The following is a 23,571-nucleotide window of genomic DNA, read 5'->3' on the forward strand; positions in this document are numbered from 1 at the left end:
CTGTTTACAATTGGTGAGTGTGGGGTTGCTGTCTCCTGCGAGCTAATACTGCACTGCCGACAATTACAGTTTAACAGCTGGCAAAAAGCTCCAGATTTTTTTAAGTGGTTGCGGTACAAATTTTTACCACAGGATGTCATTTTTACTTCATTTCTACATAATACACCCTTAAATATAAAAACAAGACTTTTAAGTACAAATATTATTTGTGCATGATGTGACAACTGCAACTTTTAGTCAAATAGTTTTTAATAACTAAACAGTTAAAAACACTATTTGTCTTTCAATTGTCCATGTGCAAAGACTTTTACATGCTTGGAATTCCTTCATGGAAACATTGTTCATTATGTGTACAATTCAGATCTCTCAAATGGTCATCTGTGACTGCAATAGTTCACCACACGGCTTACTGAGACAAACCCCACATTTCCACACGAGGCTTATCTGTTCTTCCCGGAGAGGAATGTGCAGATCAATTCAGAAGAGAAAGTACAGGGTGACATTAAAAGTGGAAACAAATGAGTTTCTTAGGTCATCAGGTGTTACATTTTATGAGTCCGAAAACAGCAGTTGGTCAAGATAGAGGCAGTTTAAAAAATAACTTTCTTTTACATTTTTAATCCTTTCAGCAACAGCAGACACCCATGAAAGCTGTCAGTAACTGGTTACGTCTCAGAGGTGGGGTTTCAGTGGCTCGCATGCTTGATAACATGTCAGGAAGTCCATAAAACCTGAACATCTAAGGACCAAGATGTGGAAACTTGAGGTGTAGTATCCAGTAACAAGGTGTTAAGTTTAGTCAAAGCCGGGTTAGCCTTCTTCAGAGCAGGGCAGGATCGGCCCTCCATGTTCTCAGCCTCCAAAGTCAAAAGGGACAAACCTGTAAGAGAAACAAGTACTTTAAACAAGGAAGAATGGCACAAATATTTGTGTTTGAATTGCAGATTGAACCCAATTAAAAACATTCTGAGATCATGTTCTAGTCAGAGATCTACAGGAAAACTGACCACAAATTAGGGCTGCACAATATATCATAAATATATCGTTATCGCGATATCAGCATCCACAATATGCATATCGCAAAGAACAGATAATTATCGTAATGAATAGTAAGCTGAAATGTTTGCTACACATAATGCATTCTGCCAATCAAACGAAAGCATTACATTTTTTTAACACATCAAATAGAGCTCTTCACCCATTTGGCCAATTGGGTGGGTTCCCATAGGTTAGACGCCCGCCCCCGAGGCGGACGGCACTTAATTTTGATGGTTAGCAAACACCCGAGTTAGCTTAGTTCTGCTCTTTTTCCTTATTCTGCTTTTCCCGGGATCCACTGATTGACTTTTGTTTATTTTCTTTTCCCCTTTCCTCACATCTTTAGCTTTTCTCATTTTTATGAGTTTTTTTAATTCTTTGTTTTTGATTATTTTAGTTTCCGAGTTAAGTTTTTACTTATCGCAAGTAATATCATTGCAGCCCTACCACAAGCAAAATAAATTCAAGTGACTCTAAATGAAAGTTCATAAAATTACGTTGTGATATGATTGAGACGCACCAATTCTGGTTTTATGGCCGATAACAACAAACAACAAATTAGATCTGATATCATGTTTCAATTGCAGCTAGGGTCGAGATCATACTGTTCTAACTGATGCAACTTGCAGGTTGCAGCCCGTTTGTTTACTTACAATTTCAACCTTCATGACATCACTAAAACAAGTACTGATACCAGTACAAATAAAGTTTAATAATGCCATTTGAGGGGGATAACATAATCAAGCACAAAAATAATGCATTAAAATATCTATGAAGGTAAGCAAAACAAAGATTCGACCAAACCGTATCTTGTAGGCAAAGTAGTAGTAGTACTGAAATAGAAAATCCTTCAAAGACAAGTACTTCCTGGCTCAGTGGTGCATAGACTGTACTATTGTATAGGCCACTTGTTGGCTGCCGTTTTCAGTGTGTAATTTATTCATTAGAATCTTTGGCAAACCTTTACATGGCATTGTGTTTAAAATTATTTTTTGTAGAGGACCACACGGGTCTAGAAAATGAATGGATAGATCATTTAGACCTGATTAACACTGGAAAAAGGCGATATCTTAAAGTGCTAATCATTGGGGGCCAGCGGTAGCTCAGAAGGTAGAGTGGGTTGTCCAGCAGGAAAGAGAATGCTGCTGTTGTGTCCTTGGCAAGACACTTAACCCGTTACCAGCTGGTGGTGGTCGGAGGGACTGGTGGCGCCTGTGCACGGCAGCCTCGCCTCTTTCAGTGTACCCCAGGGCAGCTGTGTCTACATTGTAGCTCATCACCACCAGTGTGTGAATGGATGAATGATACACTGTAGTGTAAAGCGCTTTGGAGTCCTGACTCTGAAAGGCACTTTACAAGTGCGGGTCATTTATCATTATCATTGCTATGACACCGTCAGTTTCTAATCCCACATTTTTAATCACAAAACATAAAACTCACAACACTCCAAAGATTCAGTTTTTTAATTAAATTTTTTTTGATAGCAGCAATTCACAAGTCACCTAAAACTGCTAGAGATACGTAACAAGTCGAATTTATTTTAAATCGGGTCGAGATCCAAAGCTAGCTGTGGCAAAATCAGACTCTGGATTATAAATTTGATATGTGGATGGAAGATTGCACCAAGTCTTCCCTTTAACACAAACCACCCATCCTGAGCAGCATGGGGTGACTGTAGGCAGTCTGATGAGTCATTTGTGATGCTGACATTTGGATTCTTAAACCTAGACTCTGAAGCCTTTACTTTACTATGGGCTTTAAAGGTGAAAGTCCAACTTCATGATGACCGAATTAAGGAAGCAATAACACGTTCATGAAGACTTAACGGTTTGATCTCTACTTGTCTCCTGCCACTGGTGACAGCCAACAGGAGAAAGTTGAGCACATCGTTAAGATGCGTGCCAACGAACTTCAGATCTTAAGAGTATTTCTAAAGCTACATTGAAGCAACTAAAGTCCTAACAGTGAGACACACAGATACGTTTTCAGCTCTCCGTTACTTAAAATAGTGTTTTACGGACTAACTCGGGGGTTAAAAGACTTCCGTAGCCGCCCTGGTTAGCCAAAAACTTCAGCGGTTCATCACTCACCTCTTTAAGGAATTATAAAATATACGAAGAAGAACAACACGATGTCAAACACCACGAACACCCACAGGTCAAACCAGTAGGAGTGTGTCGGTAAGGAGAGGGCGGCGTCCTTACAACTATACATTTTTGGGTCTTGTGAGTCAGTCACAGGATTCGCACTGGATCCCATCTTTGCAATGGCTGCTGCTGGCACGAGCTCCCCGGAAAGGGAAACACCACTATCCTTCAAAATAAAAACCACAGGTATTGTTTTGTTTACATAAAAGCAAAAATCTTCAGGCTTTATTTATTTTTTCTACTTAAATTTTTTTTAATTTTTTTAGCGAGGAAGGTATTTCAGAGATGTAAAAAAATGCAAAACTCTCACACAACCACAATTTTGTGTCACATTCTTACACTTCGGCACTAGATGTCACTAGAAAGACATCATTAAAACATCTCCAAGAGGACCCTGCATGACCTCACACATGGAACATATGTGCTGGGATAAGAGACCTACATGCTATCTGCCATGTACAGTAGTGGTGTCTGGAGAAGGGACTGATATTTATTTCTGCACCAGTTTGACAGAAGTATAAATAAATGCCACTTTTTCATCAGTGAATAAGTTATAACTAATAACATGAAGTGAACAAACTATTTTGACTTGTTTACATTTAAAAATGAATCCATCAGCTAATAGAAGAGTCATTTGGCTTGATTTAGCAAACAGAAAAGTCAAGAGGCTCAACTGCAGGTTATCTTTATGTACGTCTAACTAACTTATTGTTTTTGTCACATTGCTCTTTGATTAAACACTACCAGGAAAACTGAAATTTCTGTTTATATTTATAATCTTTACTGCTATATGAGCATCAAGACCAAAGAGAAATTTCTTTGATGTCAAACGGTTTGTTATTTGTCTGAAGAGGATTGTATCATCTGCATTAAGTTCTGATATCTTTTTATTAAATCTATTTCTACGTCATCAAACATCTGGTCTGTGATCCGATCATTATTATGCATAAGAGGTACACCTGATGATGGCTTCTTTTATGTTAAATCACATTTAGAGGGACAGGATGACAGAATTTAAAATGCAAACAAAAAATAAATATTTTTAAAAGTAATGAAGTTATTGAATATAATATAATATTTAAAGCTTTCTTTATTTGTACTTTACTTATTTTCTTCAGGTCTACTTTTTACTTTTAATTCACTAATTTTTAAAGCCAATCTGTACTTCCTACTTCACTACAATAAGGAGCCTAGGTCTCCTCTCTTCCCGGTCGGCTCATGGGACCCCGGAAGAACGAAAACATGAATGCAAGTCAACGGGGCTAAAAAAGCAATTTTCTAATCCCCTTTGCCTTACGTCCTGGATCACACATATGTTGTACTTCAATTTAAATGTAATCCAACGATGGGTGTTTCAATCACGCCACATACTTTGAAATGTATCAGCTTGTAAAAGTTCGATGTTAGCATGACTACAAATCCGACATCAGCACGTTGCACCACAGAATTTGCCATTTTCCCTGTTTTTCTCCGTGTCTGCTTTATTGATGTCACTTTCATAAAGCGCATTTGTAGTCCTGGACTTATTACCCAAAACTTAAAATAACATCTCCCCCCCTGTCCAAAATAAGTGCGTTCTTGGTATTAAAACGCATCTTCACGGACATCATATGTGAAATCCATGGCACATAACAAGCAGAATTAGAAAATAGCGTCTTTAGAACTGTGGACTTGCATTCATTTATTTGTTTTTCTGGGGACCCGTGGTCCGGAAGTAGATGGGCATGACTTAGGCTCCCTGTGGAGCACTGTCTGTCACCTATGATAGACTGTCACTATGGTAAAGCTATGGAATATTGCGTTACCATAGTTACAGCTCAGGTGCATCGTTTAAAATGCTTTATTATTAAGGCTAGCCTTTCAGACTTCAGTATAAGTTTCATCTCGAGTGAGTAGGACCTTTTCTCTGCGGTCTCTGTGTTTGCTGACTTTAGTCTTCCAGAGAGCAGCTCTAGTAGCAGGTAATAAAACTACCCACAAACATCCAATTGCAACATCTTTGGTTCACGTGGTTCTGACTGCCATATGCATCGCTAAGAAAACTATCCTCTTGAATTGGAAAAATAGAGAAAGTCTCTGCATTAACCAGTATAGAAATCTTTTGTTAGATCATATTGCACTTGATATAGCCTCTGCTTCCACTTCAGATGAATCTCTCTGGGCTCCTTTGATCGGTTCCATCACATAGCGAGGGTGGGGGGCCATTGATGTTGTCCTGCGGGATGGTGGTGGTGGTGGTGGTGGTGGGGGGGGGGGGGGTCTGAGTTTGGAGTATCCGGATGTTCCCTGGAGGTGGGTTCACTGGGGGTGTCTGGGACTGGGGGGCTTTTGCCCCCCTCTGGAGGTGCTTGGGTTGCCTCGGGGGGTGGACTGCTGGCGGTTGTGAGTGGGGCCCCTTGGGGATCTTGGTGGCGGCCATGGGTCACTGCCTGACGGCTGCAATACCCCTGGGCGGGTCTGGGTGGGGGCCTGGGGGCTCGGGGTTTGGGGGTGGCCGGCCCCGTGTGGGGATCTGGGCGGGGCCTTGGGGGTCGGGTCCTGACATGTATGCTGCCGGGAAGAAGGCAGGAACACTCAGCAGTGCCTGACCCGGGTTCGGGGGCATCAGGTAGACCTTGGCTCCTCTGCCGTTCCATCACAGGGGAGGGGGAGGTCCAGGACGGGGAGGACCAAACCTTACCTGGATGTCCCATGTCTTATATATTCTGGAAGTTGTGCAAATGCAGGGGTGGGCATAGATATTCTGCTGGGATGGGGCTGGGTTGGTGCCCTCGGACTCCGTGAGGCTCTGTAATGCTGCTGCTTTGGGCCCTGGCAGGATGGGCTGGGGTCTCCATGCCCTGGGTGGCAGTTTGACAACAGAGGTGCCTATTGGGGCCAGTAGGGGAGCTGGCTCCCTGGAGGGCTAAGCCCAACCAGCCATTCCTCCCCATCCCCGCATATTTCTCTCCTCCTGCTCCCTCACATCATCACACAAACATACACATAGGACCTTGGGGGGTGGGCAAGTCAGGGAGTGCGGGTATGGACCCCATTTCCGCATTCCTGTGGCAACCTGCCCCCCAATTTTATTTGCACCTTATACACTTCCACTGACGACATTCCACACAAACACACACTTAGGGCCTTGGGAGTGAGCACATTCAACGGCATTTGGCAGGGGGATATTTCAGCCTCCTCCCGAGTGCCGGTGCCCACTTCCAATTTTAAACCGCACTTAGACACTGATGGCTGAGGGTGTAAGTGGGGTGGTGCGGTGGCATCAGCTGGCATATGCCGGATGATGCCCGCACTGCCCACTCACCACAGCCATGGAATACACCTCATGATCACACAACACTATATTGGAGCAGGTGGAGGGAGACTAGGGGTCTTTGCCACCTCTGTTGTTGCTAGGCTTCCTGGGGCTGGAGGCTAGGAGGGAGATCTGGCCGTCTGGTTGGGGTCTGGGGTGGTGGGTTGCTGTGCTCAGCGTTGGGCGGGGGAGCCTGCTCATCAGCACCCCAGCAGAAAGGGTCAAACTCTGGTTGCCGGTGATGGTTGTACCCCATGTGCAGCAGTACCGGGACCAGAGTGAATAGGGTGTGTATGGGGAGCATGAGTGAGTGTCCGGCATGCATTTTTGTAAGTCTTGGGTTGTATGTGCATGTGTGAGCATGAGGGAGGGAGTGTGTGACTGTGTTTGTGTATGACTGTATATGTCAGGTGGGGCCTTTGGGTCCTCCCCTCTCCTGGAACTTCTCTTGATGATATAGATCTTTGTCCCCCCTCCCCCTGCCACACCTGGTGTGGGGGCTTGTGCCATGGTCTGCCTGAGTGTTCGTGGCAACCGGGTCTGGGGGTTTAAGATTTTGGCATCTGCCTGATAGATCCCGGTGGCTGCCTGGTGGGGTCTGGGTCCCTGGGCTCTGCTGGGTCCCCGGCGGGGGTGGTCACCCCTGGGTCCCGGGTCGCTGGGTCCCGGGCTCGGCCGGCTAGGGGGTGGGAGGCTGCGGGCGGGCCTGTGGGCTTGCCGCTGATGTCTCCAGGGACTCTGCTGGCTGCTGGTTGTGGCCCCCCGGGGCGATCCTCTGTGCCTCTCGAGGGGGGCGGGGGCCTTTCTGGTTGCAGTCTCCTTGGGGTTCCTGCATTCTGGGGCAAAGCCTGGATCTCTGGGACTTGGAGTTCCCCCCGTCTCCTGCGCATCTTTGGGGGGCGGATCTGTGGTCCCTCACACTCTCTGTTGGACGCTCCTATAGAGAAACCTTAAATAAACAAGCGCGTGTACACACACAGGTGCTCACATGGTGCTCTCAAAAGTATGGGCTTGGGCACGTTAAACACAGGTCTTAAGACTATGGGGGGCACTTAATGCATTGTGATTTATTATCGTGATTCTTCAGTTAAGCAATGTTGATTATATATATATATATATATATATATATATATATATATATATATTGTTTTTTTTTGTTTTTTTTTTTTCATCAAGTTGACGCAGTGATAGGTAGATCTTGTTGTATTGTTGTTGTGTCCCTTTTTTGTGTCCTTTTGTTTTTTGTTTTTTTTTTGTCTTTTTCTGCAGGTCTAGAAGCAGACTCTTGTTCATTGTTTATTTTTGTGGAACCCCCCCCCCCCCCCCCTCTCTCTCCACCTTTTCTCTTCCTTTCTCTTTCACCTCCATCTCCGTGTCTGGTCGGAATTACAAAGCATTCAACAACAATAACAATAAAGTTTTAAGTATCAGGCGTGACATTAAAAGCAAACGCTTTGATGCTCCACCTGAGAATAAATCTGTAAGGCTTGTCACCAGCATTCAGACATCAATTCTGCTTGCTTCACAGCCAGACAGGACACGGTAAAAAAAAAAAAAAAAAAAAAAGCTATGGAATATTGCGTTACCATAGTTACAGCTCAGGTGCATCGTTTAAAATGCTTTATTATTAAGGCTAGCCTTTCAGACTTCAGTATAAGTTTCATCTCGAGTGAGTAGGACCTTTTCTCTGCGGTCTCTGTGTTTGCTGACTTTAGTCTTCCAGAGAGCAGCTCTAGTAGCAGGTAATAAAACTACCCACAAACAACCCAGCCCAACATCTGACATGTTTAGACTTTCAGATTTATCTGAAGTGTTTCCTGTGCTTTACTGGGAGACTTTAACATCCCTCAAGGTAAACTGGTTTTATCATTTATATAAAATACACCTGCTGGAAAAAACTAAATAAACAAAAAACCCTTAAGCAGGTCAGATTACAGATAAACAGTCAAGATAAAACTCATTTGAATCTGAAATATGAGTTATAAATGTACATTTCTATAACTAGACTAGAGCTGCAGCTATCGAATATTTTTTAATCGAGTACTCTATCAAATCTTTTATCGATTATTCGAGTACTCTAATAAATGAATGACCCTTTTGTGTTTGTAAACCATGATATCAAATAGCATGTTCTAAAATATGAAAGACCTCTTAAAATGAGCACGCAATTGCCAGTTATTCTTCAAGTTTTATTCAAAATTAGTTTTCAAAACTTCAGCACTTCAACTTTACTTCACAGTAAACAAATGCCTGTGCAAAAAATAAGTATACAACCTGAGCCGATTTTCCCCTCGTGTGAGAATCTGCTAGCCTGCAAGCCAGGCAAAAACTAGGAGGATAACTGTTGAAGTAGCACAGCGAGCGGCTGCGGCCCAAACAGCACCAGAACCGCTCACGGCGCATGTGCAAACATGGCTCGCCAGCAATTTCCCTGTTAACACACGTCCGTTTTAATTTCTACACTTCTTTCTCACACAATAACAAGGATTGTCGAGAAAGCATGTTTGCCGTGGTTATGTCAAATTATACTGATCACAAAACATTTATTTACTTTATCTCGTTTTCCTCCGCCACTCTCATAAATACCTGTGTCCTCCTGCAGCAATCCTGAGGGACAACAGACCTAAATAACAACACAATAAAAAGTCTGACGTGTTGTGTAAAAACTGCTATTTTTAGAACATTTTTAGGCCCGACGTGTTGCTACCAGACACAGTGTGAGCTGAACCTGAGTGCTACAAATGAAAAAGTCGCACAGTGTCCGCAGAATATATTCGAGTCCGCTTGCAGAAGTGACATTTACATGTGGATGTTTCCTGGTCAGGTGCTGCAGCATCGAGGATGTGGTGCTGTGGTAGGCTAAATCCATTTTACAGTATTTACACTGGAGTACGTTTTCCGCCTTACGACGTGAAAAATGGTCCCACACCTTTGACATTTTCTGTCTTTTTCGCACTCCACCGGGGTTCAAGTTGTCCGCCATGGCTTAAGAGAAAATTAAGTTACATTCGCTACTCGCGTGTGCATTCAGTGCAGTGTGTATGTGCATGACTTATTTCAGTCCGGGTGAAACATAAGCCCGGGCGATTGCTAAGCCATGAATTAATTAATCATGAATTAAATGAAGCCTCGAGGCAGAGAATTTGACTCGAGGCTTTCTTGTACTCGACTTATTCGAGGTACTCGAGGAATCGTTTCAGACCTAGATAAGAATATCCAGATAAATTAATTATAGACAAATGCTCAATTAATTTTAAGTCAACTCACTTTCTCTGAAGTTTTTATATAGCACCAGCTCACTAGTAACCTCAAAGCAAAATGCAAAAAACCAACGAATTCAAATCATATCAGGTCTAGATTAGAGACAGTTGTTGGCAGAATGTTTATTTCTGTTTTGATATTTCATTCACTAGATTAATTTATAGCCCGTGAAATGTTCCCAATTACAAAGGAACCAGAAGATTAGAAGGATTTTTAAAGTCAACCCAATTCCCCACTCTGAGCAAGCAGATTATGAGGGAACAGCAGAAAGAAAAATTATCTTTTAAACAGAAAGAAACCTCCAGTGGAATCAAAACCGGGCTCAGAACAGGCACCTTTCTGCCTAGGCCAGGGGTGTCAAACATACAGTTAAACCCGGCCCATGAGATGGTTGTGTAAACTTTATTTTCATACTTTACAATGTAGAGTGAAAATACACTGAGGAATTGTATTTTTTTCTATTTCAAATTTTAAAATATACTTCAGGTGCTTTAATAGTGATGTTGTGGTTGAACTATTTTAGATACACTGTCCTTAGGCTCCACCTGAAGTTGGCTGCCACTCAGGATGTGACTTGATATTGATGTGCTGGTGAAAGCTAAAAGATGTTAAGTAAAATTAGTCAAATATACTTTAAGTGCTGCATGAAACTGATCTAGCCATGTGATCTGTAAGCTCTTTGAATCACTAAGGAATGTCTTTTAGTTTTTCAAATTTTCAAGTACACTTCAGGTGTTTTATTAATAGTGATGTTGTACTTGTACTATTTTGGATACACTGTCCGCAGGCTCCAGCTTTGTTTTATATTGACTGTATTAACACAAAGAAAATAATCTGAAGTTGTTTTTAATTTACCGGTCCGGCCCTTGGGACTAGATTTTCCTCAATGTGGCCCCTGAGCTAAAATGAGTTGGACATCCCTGGCCAAGGCCGAATGTGGTGAGAGGAAAAGAAAAGAGACTGGTCCAGTTGTCTTTTCCATGGATTGCAACACCAGCTTCTTTGTTCTTCTATGTTAATTGACCCCCACCCTCAACTTTAACATGATTTTGTACGGCTAGTATTTTTCTAAAGAATCACCAGGTTATGTGACATCAGATACATTTTTCCTTTTAGCAATAAGATTTGTCGGGGAGGTTGGCCACTCCCACCAGGAGCGAACTCCAGGTATATGAAAGGTGTTAAGCTCTTTTGTCCCAGCTGATTGCTTAATTTACTTTTATGTAAAATTTCAATTAGTACATTTTAAATAGTTTTTAAAAACGGTCTAATTTACAACTTCCATGTTTGAGCATGAGATTGCTTTCAGGCAAGAACTCTCTCTCTCTCTCTCTCTCTCTCTCTCTCTCTCTCTCTCTCTCTCTCTCTCTCTCTCTCTCTCTCTCTCTCTCTCTCTCTCTCTCTCTCTCTCTCTCTCTCTCTCTCTCTCTCTCTCTCTCTCTCTGAACATAGAGTTTTTAATCTCTAATTAAAAGATTTGAGGGGAGGGGTCTGTATTATTCCACAAAGTTGGAGCCATAACGGACAATGCTCAATGCCCTTGATATTTCAGCTGAACTGAAGGGACGATCAGTACACTTTGATGAGATGACCTAAGCAACCAAATGGCTCACATACATGGGGATATGCAAGAAGTAAGAATTTCTATATTGGACCAGAAGCCAGTGGAGCAATGCCAAAACTGGGGTAACTTGTTCCCGCCTTGATGTATCCATCAGTAAATGTGCTGTTCTGGAGCCTCTGAGGTCTAGCAATAGCTCACTGACTCATACCAGCACAGACAGAATTACAGTTGTCTAGCCTGGAAATGAGGACAGCATGAATAACAGTTTCTAATGATGGTTTAGACAGGAACTGTTTGATCTTAGCAATGCGGCGAAGATGGAAAAAGCAAGTCTTTACAATACGGTTTACTTGGCTATCAAACTTTAGCACACTGTTTATAATAACTGCCAAATTTGCAACAGCTGATTTCTCATAGGGGACCAACTCAGTCACCACAGAAACTGGTGATTCGCTGTGTTAAAGGTTAACATTAAAAGACTAGTTACCAACATTAAAACACCCAGTTAAAACTTATGTTAAAAGTTTTACCAAAACAGAAGGTGCTTAAAAACCAAAGTCAATAAAATTGCATCCCATCATGTTAACCTTTAAAACAACAATATCAAATAATCCCTCTGGATCATCTAAGAGCTTCAACATTTCTGTTAAAACTCATGAAACAAAGGGGTTGAAAACCAAAATTTGAGGCCTGGAGGACAGCTGAACCCCTGCACTGCTGCCTCCCAGACTGCGGGATGGCACAGCCTTTTATCCTAGGTGTGGGCCATTACAGGGATTCAAGTCAGCTGTGCTTATCAGCAGCCTGGAGGAGAGGAGGAGGAGGGGCAGTGTCTGGCTGATCACCGGGGCTGGGTGATCCTGACTCCTGGATCACTAGATGCCAGGCTGGTGGTTCTACCACCCTGCCTGTCATTTGGCCAGCATAAGTTTGCAGTGTAAACCCTCCAAACCTTACTGATTAACTTCTCCCAGATAGAAAGGACCTTAATACCCACCCATATCTTGAGTCTTTCATCTGAATGTCATCATCAACTGTGACCTAAACCTGTATGAACCCCTCACGCAGTCATGAGAACTGGATGCACCACAAAACAGACACCTTCTCATCACACAGTGGTTTCAGTGACACCAAATACCATTTATTAGGGCTTTACAAAGACTACAAAATCTTCCAGATGAGTTAAATCACTGTCTCTGTCTATTTACATGATATGTTACATACAAATGTACAAAATATAAAACAGTTAAAGACAAATGTTTCACTCAGAAAGAAGAAAAACTTTCTCTCAAACCAGAGTAGATGCTATGGTCTCCAACTGAGAAGCAACTCTGAAGTCTAGGTGGGACATATTACCAGTTTATCATCAACACAAAGTGTCCAGTCATCTCGGGAACTAATGGCCAGTAACAGCAGTGTACATAGTTTGGATACACGGGCAATGAGCAACCTAGAACACTGGTAATTTCACCCTTGGCATGCAACTACAGCCTGTCAGACTTAAGGCTGGTCCGATAAATGTGTGCACCATTGAACTCTTGGCTGCAGAGACACGTGAAGCTGAGCACAGGTAGGATTGTAAAGGTTGGTCCTGAGGTTGTGGCAACAAGACTCGTTGGCCTCTGATGAACTTCTGACTGACCAGTAGCACCTGGTTAGATGTTTTGTACAGTACGGTGTCGGGTCAGCGTTGGTGCCTCAGACAGCTAGCATGGTGGTTAGGTTTGGAACGTTAGAGAGGAGGTGGTCACAAGGAACTACAGGCATTCCTTAAGAGGGGGTGTATTCAGAGGGATCTTATGGCAGGATGAAGAGTATTGGAAAAGGGCATTTTTTAATCTCATTGAGTTTTAGTGAGTTAAAAACAGTTTATTACTGTACACCAAGTGCCTCCTGCATAGGCAAAACACCCAGTCACTACAAGACACACACTTGTTTCTGACAGTGTTTAGTTTCTGCCTTTTTTTCTGTCTTGAAAGTATGATGATTTACTTAGCAGGTTAAGCATACTGTATTATTAACAGGACATAATCCATCTTTGATTCACTGTGCAATATTTAGGTATTTACAACCCACCCCAACCGCAAAGTGTGCAAAACCAACCCACTTCAACAAAGAGCAGACAATCAAAACTCTAAATGGCTTCCGTCCAATAAACGCACACATAAAGGTAAAGGTCTCTTCTCAATGCATCCTCTTTTAAAAGCTTCAAAACATGCTTATCAGGCTAAAAGGAAAGAAAATCAAACCAACAGCTCTGTTGTGCTCCTGTTCATTCAAGTGAGCCCAGCTCAACTGTGCACAAAACTATTTAAAAAATACACCCCTCCATATTTTGTTTTGTTTTATATTATCTGTTTTGAATTCAAATACAGCATTAAGTTTTTATACTTTCATCATCAGAAAGAAGCACAAACTAAAGGGGGGGGGACGGGACACAAACAAAAGTGTCATTTCTTATCTAACTACGAGCAGCATCTTTGACATAGCAGGAAGTAGATCATCATCCAGCCTTCCAGATATATTCTTACCGTATCCAAGAGATTTATCACATTTAAGGCAGTGAGAAAGCACCAATAACACGGCTCCCTTTATATCAGCTCTTGGCTATGTATAGGGATTTTGTGGCCTTATTGACATAGATGGATGCAAGATGCTCTGCATGAAAATTAAACGGGGTCAGTAACCTTTAATGGTCAGTGTGCATACGTGTTATCTAATGTTGAAGTCATCCTGGTGCTTTCCCATCATCCTCTGAGTTCCACCGTTGCAGAAAACCCCACGGTTGCTCATGCACATTAAAGCTGAGGTCAAATTGAACTGAACCCTTCCTGTCATGAGCCACAGAGGGCGCTGTTAGCTGTTGACAGTGCATCTGATGCTGATGACTGACACGCACTGCGTTGTGTCGAAGGCCTAGAACAACTTAATCAAAGTCCACAACCATGGTTCGCTTTGCACTGTGGTCTGAAGTGTGGGTGTGAACGTTTGGCAGTCAAATCAAAGGAAAATGTTGGCACTTTTCCGTGTTGTCTTCACAGTGACAGTAGCTGGGTGACATGAATACTTTTGTTGTGCTTGTTGGCATAAGGGGCATCGAGAGGTGGCATGACAGTGCCTGACACGGAACAGCTTTAGGCCGCAGAGACCAGCACCACAAGGGTCAAATGAAAGGAAGGGGTTTTCAGTTAGCTTGTCTTAGGTTTATGATGCATGTGATCCCAGTTGGACTACAACAGCTCTAAACGATCAGATCAGCCATGACTGCTGATTGAGAGACATTTAAAAAGTGGTAAACAGTTAAAGGAAAACAAAATAGCCCTAAACCGATGGTCTCTGAGGAGTAAAATTTTTGTCATTAAACACAGCCTATTGGAACCACCTGAAAGTATTGGAAACCCACCCAAACATGGTAGAAATAGGGGGCCTTGCTAAAGGGCATTCCAGCAGGCTGGATAGGGGCTAAGAGCTCTGATCAAAAGAGATTCTCCTACTTCTGCCTCTGTGTAAGTGCATTTATAAGTGTTTTGTGAGAAGCACCACTGTAAACAAGGAAAGACAAACAACAGAAAGTCTCCTCCCAATGTAAACATCTGTAACTGGGTTTAAGAAAAATAAATCCAGTTTTGTTGCACCAAATTTTTGGTTCGCCGTTGTTTTGTAACATTTTGGAGATCGATGTGGGAGGTGAAACTAAAGCTGTAGAAACGTGGCTCGTCGTGATGGAGCACACGCGATATTTTTGTCTTATCAGCAACATCTCAATCAGAAACAGGAGAAGTGGTATTTGCAAAATGTTACACATCCACCAAAAAATAAACCGACTAATGCTATTTGTTGTCATTAAAGTAAACATGACCCAATGACCCCCGAGGACCGTGTTGGTCCTAAAACCATAAAATAATCTGGTTCAATATTGCACCAACATTAAAAATCGGCCTTTTTAAAATGGTTCACCTCCTTTTGTGTAATAAAACTTTCCATACATCATACATCCGATTGACTGGTCGTGACAAAGGTTCATCAGGGAGATCAAGGTCTACCAGCGAAGCACTTGGTCTCATAGGGCCGACTCTAGCGAGGAGTCCAGCTGGTCGTCATGGTGACTGGTGCTGTCACTGTCGCAGCTCTGTGTGCTGGAGTAGTTTGCTGCCTCCTGCAGCCGCAGCAGCATGTTCATCTGTGAATGAAAGAGCAGCAGACCGTGGATGGAACAGCAGAATAATCCTCAGAAAAAGAAAATAAACAAAGCATGTTTCCTAAAATATTTATTTATCATCACGTGTGTCCATCATTTTTCATGTTTCTGCTCCTCCCAGTAAACATACCACATTTCTGAGAATAAAAGTCTTAGCTTCTACAAACACCAATATGAAAATATTCTAAAAAGTAGTTGCTTCTTAAACCCGACAGTACATTAAAATAAACCAGGAGAAGCTTTAATGACTGCGACTGAGCTAATGGTCGCAATAATGCAGAAGAGGCAGGGCATCTGGTGAATCGCTTCAAAGGATTGTAAAATGAGTGTTGGCACACCTGCATAATAACTGCTTGTGCATGGACACACACACACACACACACACACACACACACACACACACACACACACACACACACACACACACACACACACACACACACACACACACACACACACAGTCTTGCTAAATTAAGCCTATCATTTTCTTGGATGGGTACCTTTAAACTCCTCTTTGGCAGCAATAAGCCACCACCAGGAAGTCAAATCTATCTCCACTCTTGCTTTCTCACTTTCTCTCCCATCACCAGTTTGCAGCGAGTGTGGATGGCTTCAGCTAAGCCTGATGCTTTAAAATAATTCCTGCCAATCCTACATGTTTTAGATCAGCTAGGCTGTCCTTACCAGCGGGTCTCCCTCAGTGTCACTCTGAGACACTTGTTTGGACGACGCGCCCTCCTTGGATGAGGCGTAACCATCGTATCCCACGTCCTCCGGCCTCAGCTGGAGCAGAGACTGGCCGTCCTGCTGCAGTGAGGCGGCGTTCCATGGATACGTGTCATTCACCCACTTGGATGGATCCTCCCACACCGCTCTTTTACCGTAAAGCTGCAGAGATGGCATTAGACGCTTATGTTTATCAGGAGGAGTGCTGCTAATCTGTAATGAGCTGGAACACTCAACAGAGGTTGACAGAGGTTAGTGTTTTAGGCTGCACACGGTCTGTAAAACTTTACTTTTAATGAAAAATACGATGCTGTAAGGAGTTTGTAGCACAAGCATGAACTGAAAGTAAGTACATTCTTTAAATATCGTGCACATTTGTCTCTTTTTATTATCTTCCATAGTCTTATTGTGCATTAATAACAACTAGCATTAATAGGGTATTTACCTTTTGATCGATCATTACAGCAAAGTGGATTTAATGAACTCAAGCATTGAAAAAGGAAAAAAAAGTTTCATCTTCAGGAAAGTGAAAGCATGAATTAGCAGAATTTACCTGTAGTCCTTCTCTGACAGCCTCCAGCAGGTAGGGGACCAGGGAGTAGTTCCACAAGTCTGTGAACCAAACCCGAGAACCTTCTACATCCATGGGACAGGACAGGAAGAGACGGGGGCCTGAGGAAGATCACAGGACGCAGGCTTAAAATGTCTGATACCAGAGACCTCAGGTGTGTGTGTGTGTGTGTTTGTGTGTGTATGAGAGGCTGACCTATGGTGACATCCGAGGAGCTGTGAGCCTCCAAGAAGGTGTTGAGGTGCTGCCAAGTCTTGGGGATCCAGTCGATGATCTTGATCAGGTCGTTGCTGCGCATATTCTTGTCTATCTCTGTCTCTATCAGCTTCCGGCGCAGGAAGCGACCCAGGAAACCTTTAACTGGTTCTGTGTGGTTGGTGCACAGCACCCACCTGCAGCAGGACAGGAGAAAGAGAAGCAGAGTGATGAGTCTCACACATAAAAATTCTCTTTATTAGTCACTTCCTGTCAGTTAAATCATCAGCTTGTTAAATAAACTAAACAGAAAAACTAGTTCTCTCATGCCAATTATGCAGAAGACATAATTACAGCATTCACTATGAATGAATAGCTTTAATTTATTTTAGAGTTGCAAAAAAGTCCAAATAATAAAATTAAATGAAGTATGTCGAAATTAAACTCAATTTCTAAAAAGTTAGAGTGAAAGCATATAAAGAAGATAAACAAGTGAGTCATTTAAAAACGGAAACGGTCTTTCTTTTAAATTAGGTCTGTTTGTTTCTTAAGGCTCAGTGGTCCTGGAAGGAAGGATGTTTTCACCTTGCATGTTATTTCAAAATAAGATCCTCTTACGATGAAAAACTGAGTTATGTTTACTTTGGTCAAATCTTTAAAATAACATTAAGGAACATTTGAAAGATAAATAGTGCTGCAAATGACTCTGAGCTGCAATCTAATCAGATTTCAGCTGAAAATCCACAGAGTTACAGCCACTGTTGTGTTTGCTGAGATCAACTCGCTGTTTTAATTAATGAGGATGTAAATGTAAAAAATCCAGCAAATCATTGTTTGACTGTATGACTTTGTCTATTTTATATTTATTTATATTTATTTGAGAAATTAATGAAAATACTCTCTCACCACTAAGCCCTTTCTATGACCAATGAAGAGCTTTAGTAAGTATTTTTTCATGTAGCACAGACAAAAACTCACAAAGAAATTCCCAATGAAACTAAAACATGTATTAAAGACAAAATAAAAGAAACCATGAAAAAAATCAATCAAAACAAGACTAAAACCAACAACCTTATAAAGTTTAACAAAACTTTGAAAATAAGTCTTTTCTTAAAATCCTTGTAATAGTTGGTTGGACCAGAGGTGGTCAAACCTTAGCATCATGAGTGAAGAGATAAGAGTGCAAACCTGAAGTTGTGATGGAGCTCAAGGTTTGGAGAGCAGGAGACTCCCTGGCTCATGGTCCCAATAACATACGGGCTGCACAGAGAGGAAAACAATAAACAACAATAAAACAATATGTAACCTGAAAGGTGTTTTAGAGAGTATGTCACGTTTCTAATGTCCCATATCCTAATTTTATAGTCTTTTATAAACATTCATTCCCATTTCCCATTCTCCACTGAGCTGCTGCTCTTGCCTTTTGATCCCTACTCAAGGATTCATCTGCTGTTCGGCTACACATCGAGTTAGAGAAAACCTAACCTGACTTGAGCTGTGACCGACAGTACAACTTGTCCCTCTGAGGCATTTCCCTTCAGAGGAGAAGACGAGCTCCGACTCACCATTTGTGGTACTTGCAGTTGAGGAAGCCATTGAAGATGTCGCTGAGAGAGCCGATGTGGTGCAGGTTGTCCAGGATAACCACAGTGGGGAGCTCCGAGTCCATCCTCTCAGAGTTACACTGCTCAGCCAGGCTGGACAGGTACTGTCGCAGGTCCTGAGTGAAAAATGTACACTCCTGGTTCAGAATTTAATCTATGCATTCAATATTTTCCAAACAAAAGTCTGAAAAGGAGTCAGTTTAAATAAAATATCACTCAACTTGGAGGCACTCAAGGCTGATAGTGTTATTATTATTAATAATGTTTATTAATATTAGATCATTAGATAAATACATAATATAATTACATTTGTGTTATTTAAGAAATGGGTGAAAACCAAAGATACTTTTCTGTCAGGATTTAAAGGGTTAATGCGTTTGTTTTTAGTTCACTGGAGGAGATGAGTGACATTAATCAGAAGAGGGAATTTTCTTACTATACTTACTATTAATTTTACTATATTTAGGTTGTTGTATGTAGTATTAAAGTATACAAGTATAATTATAATATTTACTATCAATCAATCAATCAATCAATAAGTCGACTTTATTTATATAGCGCCTTCACATGGCCTAAGGGCCAAACAAAGCGCTGCACAACAAAAAGTGACATAAAATGACATAAGAGTAAAAACATTTAAAAGCAATTCAAAGAAGTGACAATCCGGGCGAAACCGCACACGGACGCAACAACTCGCCATTAGTCAGACATCTCATCAGTTAATTGAATAAAAGTGTGTTTTAAGACAGCTCTAAAAGTTGCTGAGCGAGGGGGGCGTGCTTGATGCCTACAGGCAGCTCATTCCAGAGCTTCAGCACCAGTATTGAGAAGGCACGACCCCCTTGTGATTTGAGTCTGTGCTTGGGCACGACCAACAGTCCCTGCTTCACCGACCTAAGGGGCCTTGATGGAGAGTAAGGATGAATCAGATCTGATAGATATCTTGGATATTATTATTTTAATTATTTGTATTCTTATGGATATATTTAGGTTTTAAGGCTCAAACTAAATCATTAATAATAAGGAATGGCCTTAAAACTTTCATTTAGGGGTAAAAACAGCCAAAAATATAATCCAACAAAACATAATTCAAATAAAGTTTTATGATCAGTTTTATCTTGACATGCTGGAAGCCGCTCTGCTCGTTTACCTTGCTGGAGTTCTGGTCCACATTGAAGCTCGCCACACTGTGCTCCGTCACCTCCTGACCCATCTGTGAGATGATGTACTCAGCCAGCTTGGCAGCCAGGAAGGATTTTCCAGTACCGCTGGGTCCAGAGAGGATGATCCGACGATGCTCCATCAACAGGTTGAGGTACCTCTGGATGATGGGCTTTGGGATGAGGGTGTCAAACACAAGGCTGTCGATGCTGTTCTCCATCACACCTATGATGAAGTAAAAGGTAGTTCTTTATATTAGTCCCATTCGTTTCCTTGGGTAATTTTCTAGGATGTCACTAGAATGCTAGAAGTTCAATGTCAACAAGAAATCTGGGGAAATGAGGAATTTTGGCATTCTTTAAGACACGTTTAAAACCGATTTCAGTGTTGCAGCACACACACGTAACTCCATCCTCTCACCTTTAAGGTGAACCTTGATGATGTTGTTGTTGCCCACCAGGTACCCGCAGGGCAGCAGCTCAGGCACTTCGGAGGCATCGGAGCGGATAACCTCCCCCATCCTGTAGCAGATTATGCTGTTTGAGCTAAGACCCAGGCTGGTTACAGGATCCACCCGAAACATGTACTCCTGCAGGAAGGGTGAACAGCGGAGGATCAGCTACTGTTGACTGTTCAGAGAGTGGAACCAGAGAACATCCTACACGTTTGGGATACTTCGACCGGCATTTAACTTCGGAGATTAAAAGAGAACAAGAGAAGCTGGATCTACGCCAAAGCTTAAAAATGGAAGAGCATGATTATTTCAGATTTTGGGAAGGAAATCAAACAGCTAAAGCAGTCAAGTAATATCATAAAACAGCAACAAACAGAAGCTAACAGAAGCATGCTCGTTATTTAATTATTATATTTATTATTTATTCTGAAGTTTATCCCAGAACCTAAGGCTTTGGTTTATCCCAAAGAATAAAAGGAAACAAGCAGCATGTTCACACAAACATTAACAGCTGCCTGTTCTCACTCAGTCTGACTATTTTGATGAATGTCTCTAGTCCAGTGGACCTTACAGCAGTGATTTAGTGCTCTATTAGTGTGGGCTGAATTTCATTTAGGGTTATTTCCTGGGTTCTGCTGCTGGGTGTGCTGACTCATGCTCTGCAGATTTTTGTCAATATTACCAGGAAGGGATGGCAGACATGCTGTAGTAACTGTGGAACACGTCTGTGTTTTACAGACATTAGATATGTTGAATTTTTAGTTGTTGTTTTTTATGCAACATGCTAACGATAAAAGTCACAAAGCTATAATTATGCAAAGTCAATCATCAGCCAGAGAAAATACATCCTAGTTTGAATGTTTGTCTACCTGCAACACCTGCTTTACTTCTCTGAAAGGCACAATGACCAATATAATGGCACAGATTCATCATTACAAGCAGGGGTGGACTCAGTTATTTTGGGTCCGGAGGCAAAAATGTAAGAGGTGAATGCTTATAAATCAAACCAACGAGTGTCAAACCTCCTGCATCCAGAACTTCCACAGAAGGAATAATTTGCATACTTTAAAGAGGCGTCGGATGACCCCGTCTAGGACATCCCATTTGGTCTTCCCACTCACACCGATGGATCCAATCAGGAAGTTCTGAGTCTGTGAACCCTGAAAAAAGTGTCAGAATTGTTCAAATTGAGAGTCACAAATACAAAACCATGTAGTTTTGACTGCAAGAGATTTACTCCACACACCTTTGTGGTGGCTGGTCCGCTGCTGATGCTAACCACTATCCGAACGCTCCGACTTTCTTTACGCAGGTTTCCCTCGTAGCCATCGTCTTGCAGAATGTCTGACGGGAAAATTCAATAAGAAAAGTAACCATCTTTAAATCTTCAGAACACTGAATCATAATGAGAAATGTTCAGTGTGAATGTCAGGTTGTGCCTGGCCCCAAATGGAGACATAGCTAAAGGGTTTTATTTCATCTTATAATTTACAGTTGAAACAAAATTCGTTGCAAATAATAAAAAACACACACTAGAGAACATATCTGCAAAGGGTTATAAAGGGATGATTATTCCAGCACTGCAGTTCTGCAGTGTCGCTGACGCATGCATGATGAGATCCATTTTCAAAATGACCCTGAAAAAATAACTCCAGCCTTGAAAGTTGATTGAGGATTGGTTATCAAGAAGATACCTCTTCAAGCTCTTAAGATCCACGTGAGTGACACTCACCTGACATGATGGTGTCGGTGATGTTGAGGTTATTGAGGGACAGACCCAAAGACTGGCGTGAGGATGTTGAGGACGTGCTGGAGGTCTCCGATGGTGGACGTGCCGTCTTGACAGGAGTGGCTGTGGGCGTAGCGCTGCCGCTGGACTTGAGACGGTCATTTTCTGCTTTCAGAATCTCAATCTCATTCTGAGCATTAAAGCAAAAGATAGGCCAACATTTCACAAAACAGCATTAAAAACACTGCAGATCAGGCTGTCTGTAACAGCGGGCGCCTCATTCCTGTGTTCAGCCTGAGTGCTGTTGTTATTCTGAATCAGGATAGCTGGAATTATGGGCCTTAAGGAGCTTTCTGATCTTCAAGGCTCTCTTTGTAGTGAAGTTAAGCCTCAGATAGAGTTTTCTATGATCACTATATCTGAGAGGAGACTATAGGCTTCTGCAAACACGACACCACAGATCCACAAAGATCCACTTAAGTGAAACACCAGATATTCAGTGAATGCTAGATTTCATTAAACATGAAATAACCATATAACCTAAGCTATAACCAGCTCAGTGGCCTGGTGGTAATGTCCTCCCTGGGACTGGGAGATGGGGGTTCGATTCCTGGTTGGGTCATACTTTAAAAATGGGACCCAATACCTCCCTGCTTGACACTCAGCTTTAAGGGGGATTGGGGCATAAACCACCAAATAGTTCCCGAGCGCAGCCACAGCTGCAGCTCACCGCTCCCCTCCATGGGGATGGGTCAAATGCAAAGATGAATCTCACCAATGTGTGATGATGACTATGGAACTTTAAATGACAAAGCATCTGTCAGTACTAAACTTGAACAGATGGGCACATCTTCTTAGCAATAAAATGCAGAAATAAACAAATCAAATGCAAATATTTCCAAAATTCCACCAAATTCTTCAGAAACAACAGCAACGATGTGCTTGTGATGAAATCTGAATCTGCAGGTTGACCAAACTTGGGCGTTGACCTGAGATAGAAAATAGGCTCAGCCTCACCTGCATGCGGTTCATGGCCTCTCGGATCTGGTCCAGGTGGTGGGCGGAGCTAAGTGCCTCCAGACGGATGTCCGTCAGCTTAAGCTCCTTTTCTCTCAACTCGTTCTTCAGCTGCAGGATGATTTCTGCCTCGGCCTCGGTGCATTCACACAGCCTGCAACCGGGGTTACACACAGGGAGGAGGAGGGGTCACTGCTGGGGCTTTGTCACAACACACACAAAGTGCACACAATCTGGGTGGATACACACTTGAATAAAACAAGACATTTTATATCTTTAGAGAGAAGCTGCAGCGAGTGCAGAACCCTGTCAGTGAGGTAGCTAGAAGGAGGCATTTGATACAGAAAATCACTCCATCTGATAACAAACGGGGGAAACAAGCCTGTTTCAAATTGCAGTTCCCTATCACAAACAGTCACTGGTAGATTTTAATTCTATTTAACTATGAAGCCATAATAGTGATCGATTTTCTGAGGGACCTATTTCACAAATCTGTCACCAGAGGAGATCTACATCTGTGGGGGAAAAATAGTCTTTTGCCATTTAAGGTTTTATGTGACGGACCTATATACCATATATATATATATATATACCATATATATATATATGGT

The 23,571-nt window shown here is 42.2% G+C and overlaps 1 protein-coding gene and 1 long non-coding RNA gene across 20 annotated transcripts in view; both read right to left on the reverse strand.

Moving 5' to 3' along the window:
• Window positions 1-231: 231 nt before the first annotated feature.
• LOC139061603 (uncharacterized) lies at window positions 232-3,331 on the reverse strand. The gene is made up of 2 exons (XR_011520108.1): window positions 3,129-3,331; window positions 232-880 (listed from the first exon to the last, which is right to left on the reverse strand). It is a non-coding gene; the product is annotated as an uncharacterized lncRNA (long non-coding RNA).
• A 9,093-nt stretch (window positions 3,332-12,424) lies between these two features.
• nav3 (neuron navigator 3) overlaps window positions 12,425-23,571 on the reverse strand; it is a 529,271-nt gene continuing 518,124 nt past the window's right edge. For all 19 annotated transcript variants that reach the window (XM_070549274.1, XM_070549267.1, XM_070549264.1 and 16 more), the window contains 12 exons: window positions 22,961-23,114; window positions 21,947-22,133; window positions 21,461-21,558; window positions 21,279-21,374; window positions 20,181-20,349; window positions 19,750-19,985; window positions 18,561-18,715; window positions 18,184-18,255; window positions 16,996-17,192; window positions 16,783-16,901; window positions 16,188-16,391; window positions 12,425-15,485 (listed from right to left, as the gene is read on the reverse strand). In XM_070549274.1, the coding sequence (XP_070405375.1) occupies window positions 15,366-15,485; window positions 16,188-16,391; window positions 16,783-16,901; window positions 16,996-17,192; window positions 18,184-18,255; window positions 18,561-18,715; window positions 19,750-19,985; window positions 20,181-20,349; window positions 21,279-21,374; window positions 21,461-21,558; window positions 21,947-22,133; window positions 22,961-23,114 (1,807 nt within the window). In that variant the 3' untranslated portion in view covers window positions 12,425-15,365. The remainder of the gene's footprint in view (window positions 15,486-16,187; window positions 16,392-16,782; window positions 16,902-16,995; window positions 17,193-18,183; window positions 18,256-18,560; window positions 18,716-19,749; window positions 19,986-20,180; window positions 20,350-21,278; window positions 21,375-21,460; window positions 21,559-21,946; window positions 22,134-22,960; window positions 23,115-23,571) is intronic.

This window comes from Nothobranchius furzeri, chromosome 1, assembly GCF_043380555.1.
Source record: "Nothobranchius furzeri strain GRZ-AD chromosome 1, NfurGRZ-RIMD1, whole genome shotgun sequence".
NCBI lineage: Eukaryota > Metazoa > Chordata > Actinopteri > Cyprinodontiformes > Nothobranchiidae > Nothobranchius > Nothobranchius furzeri.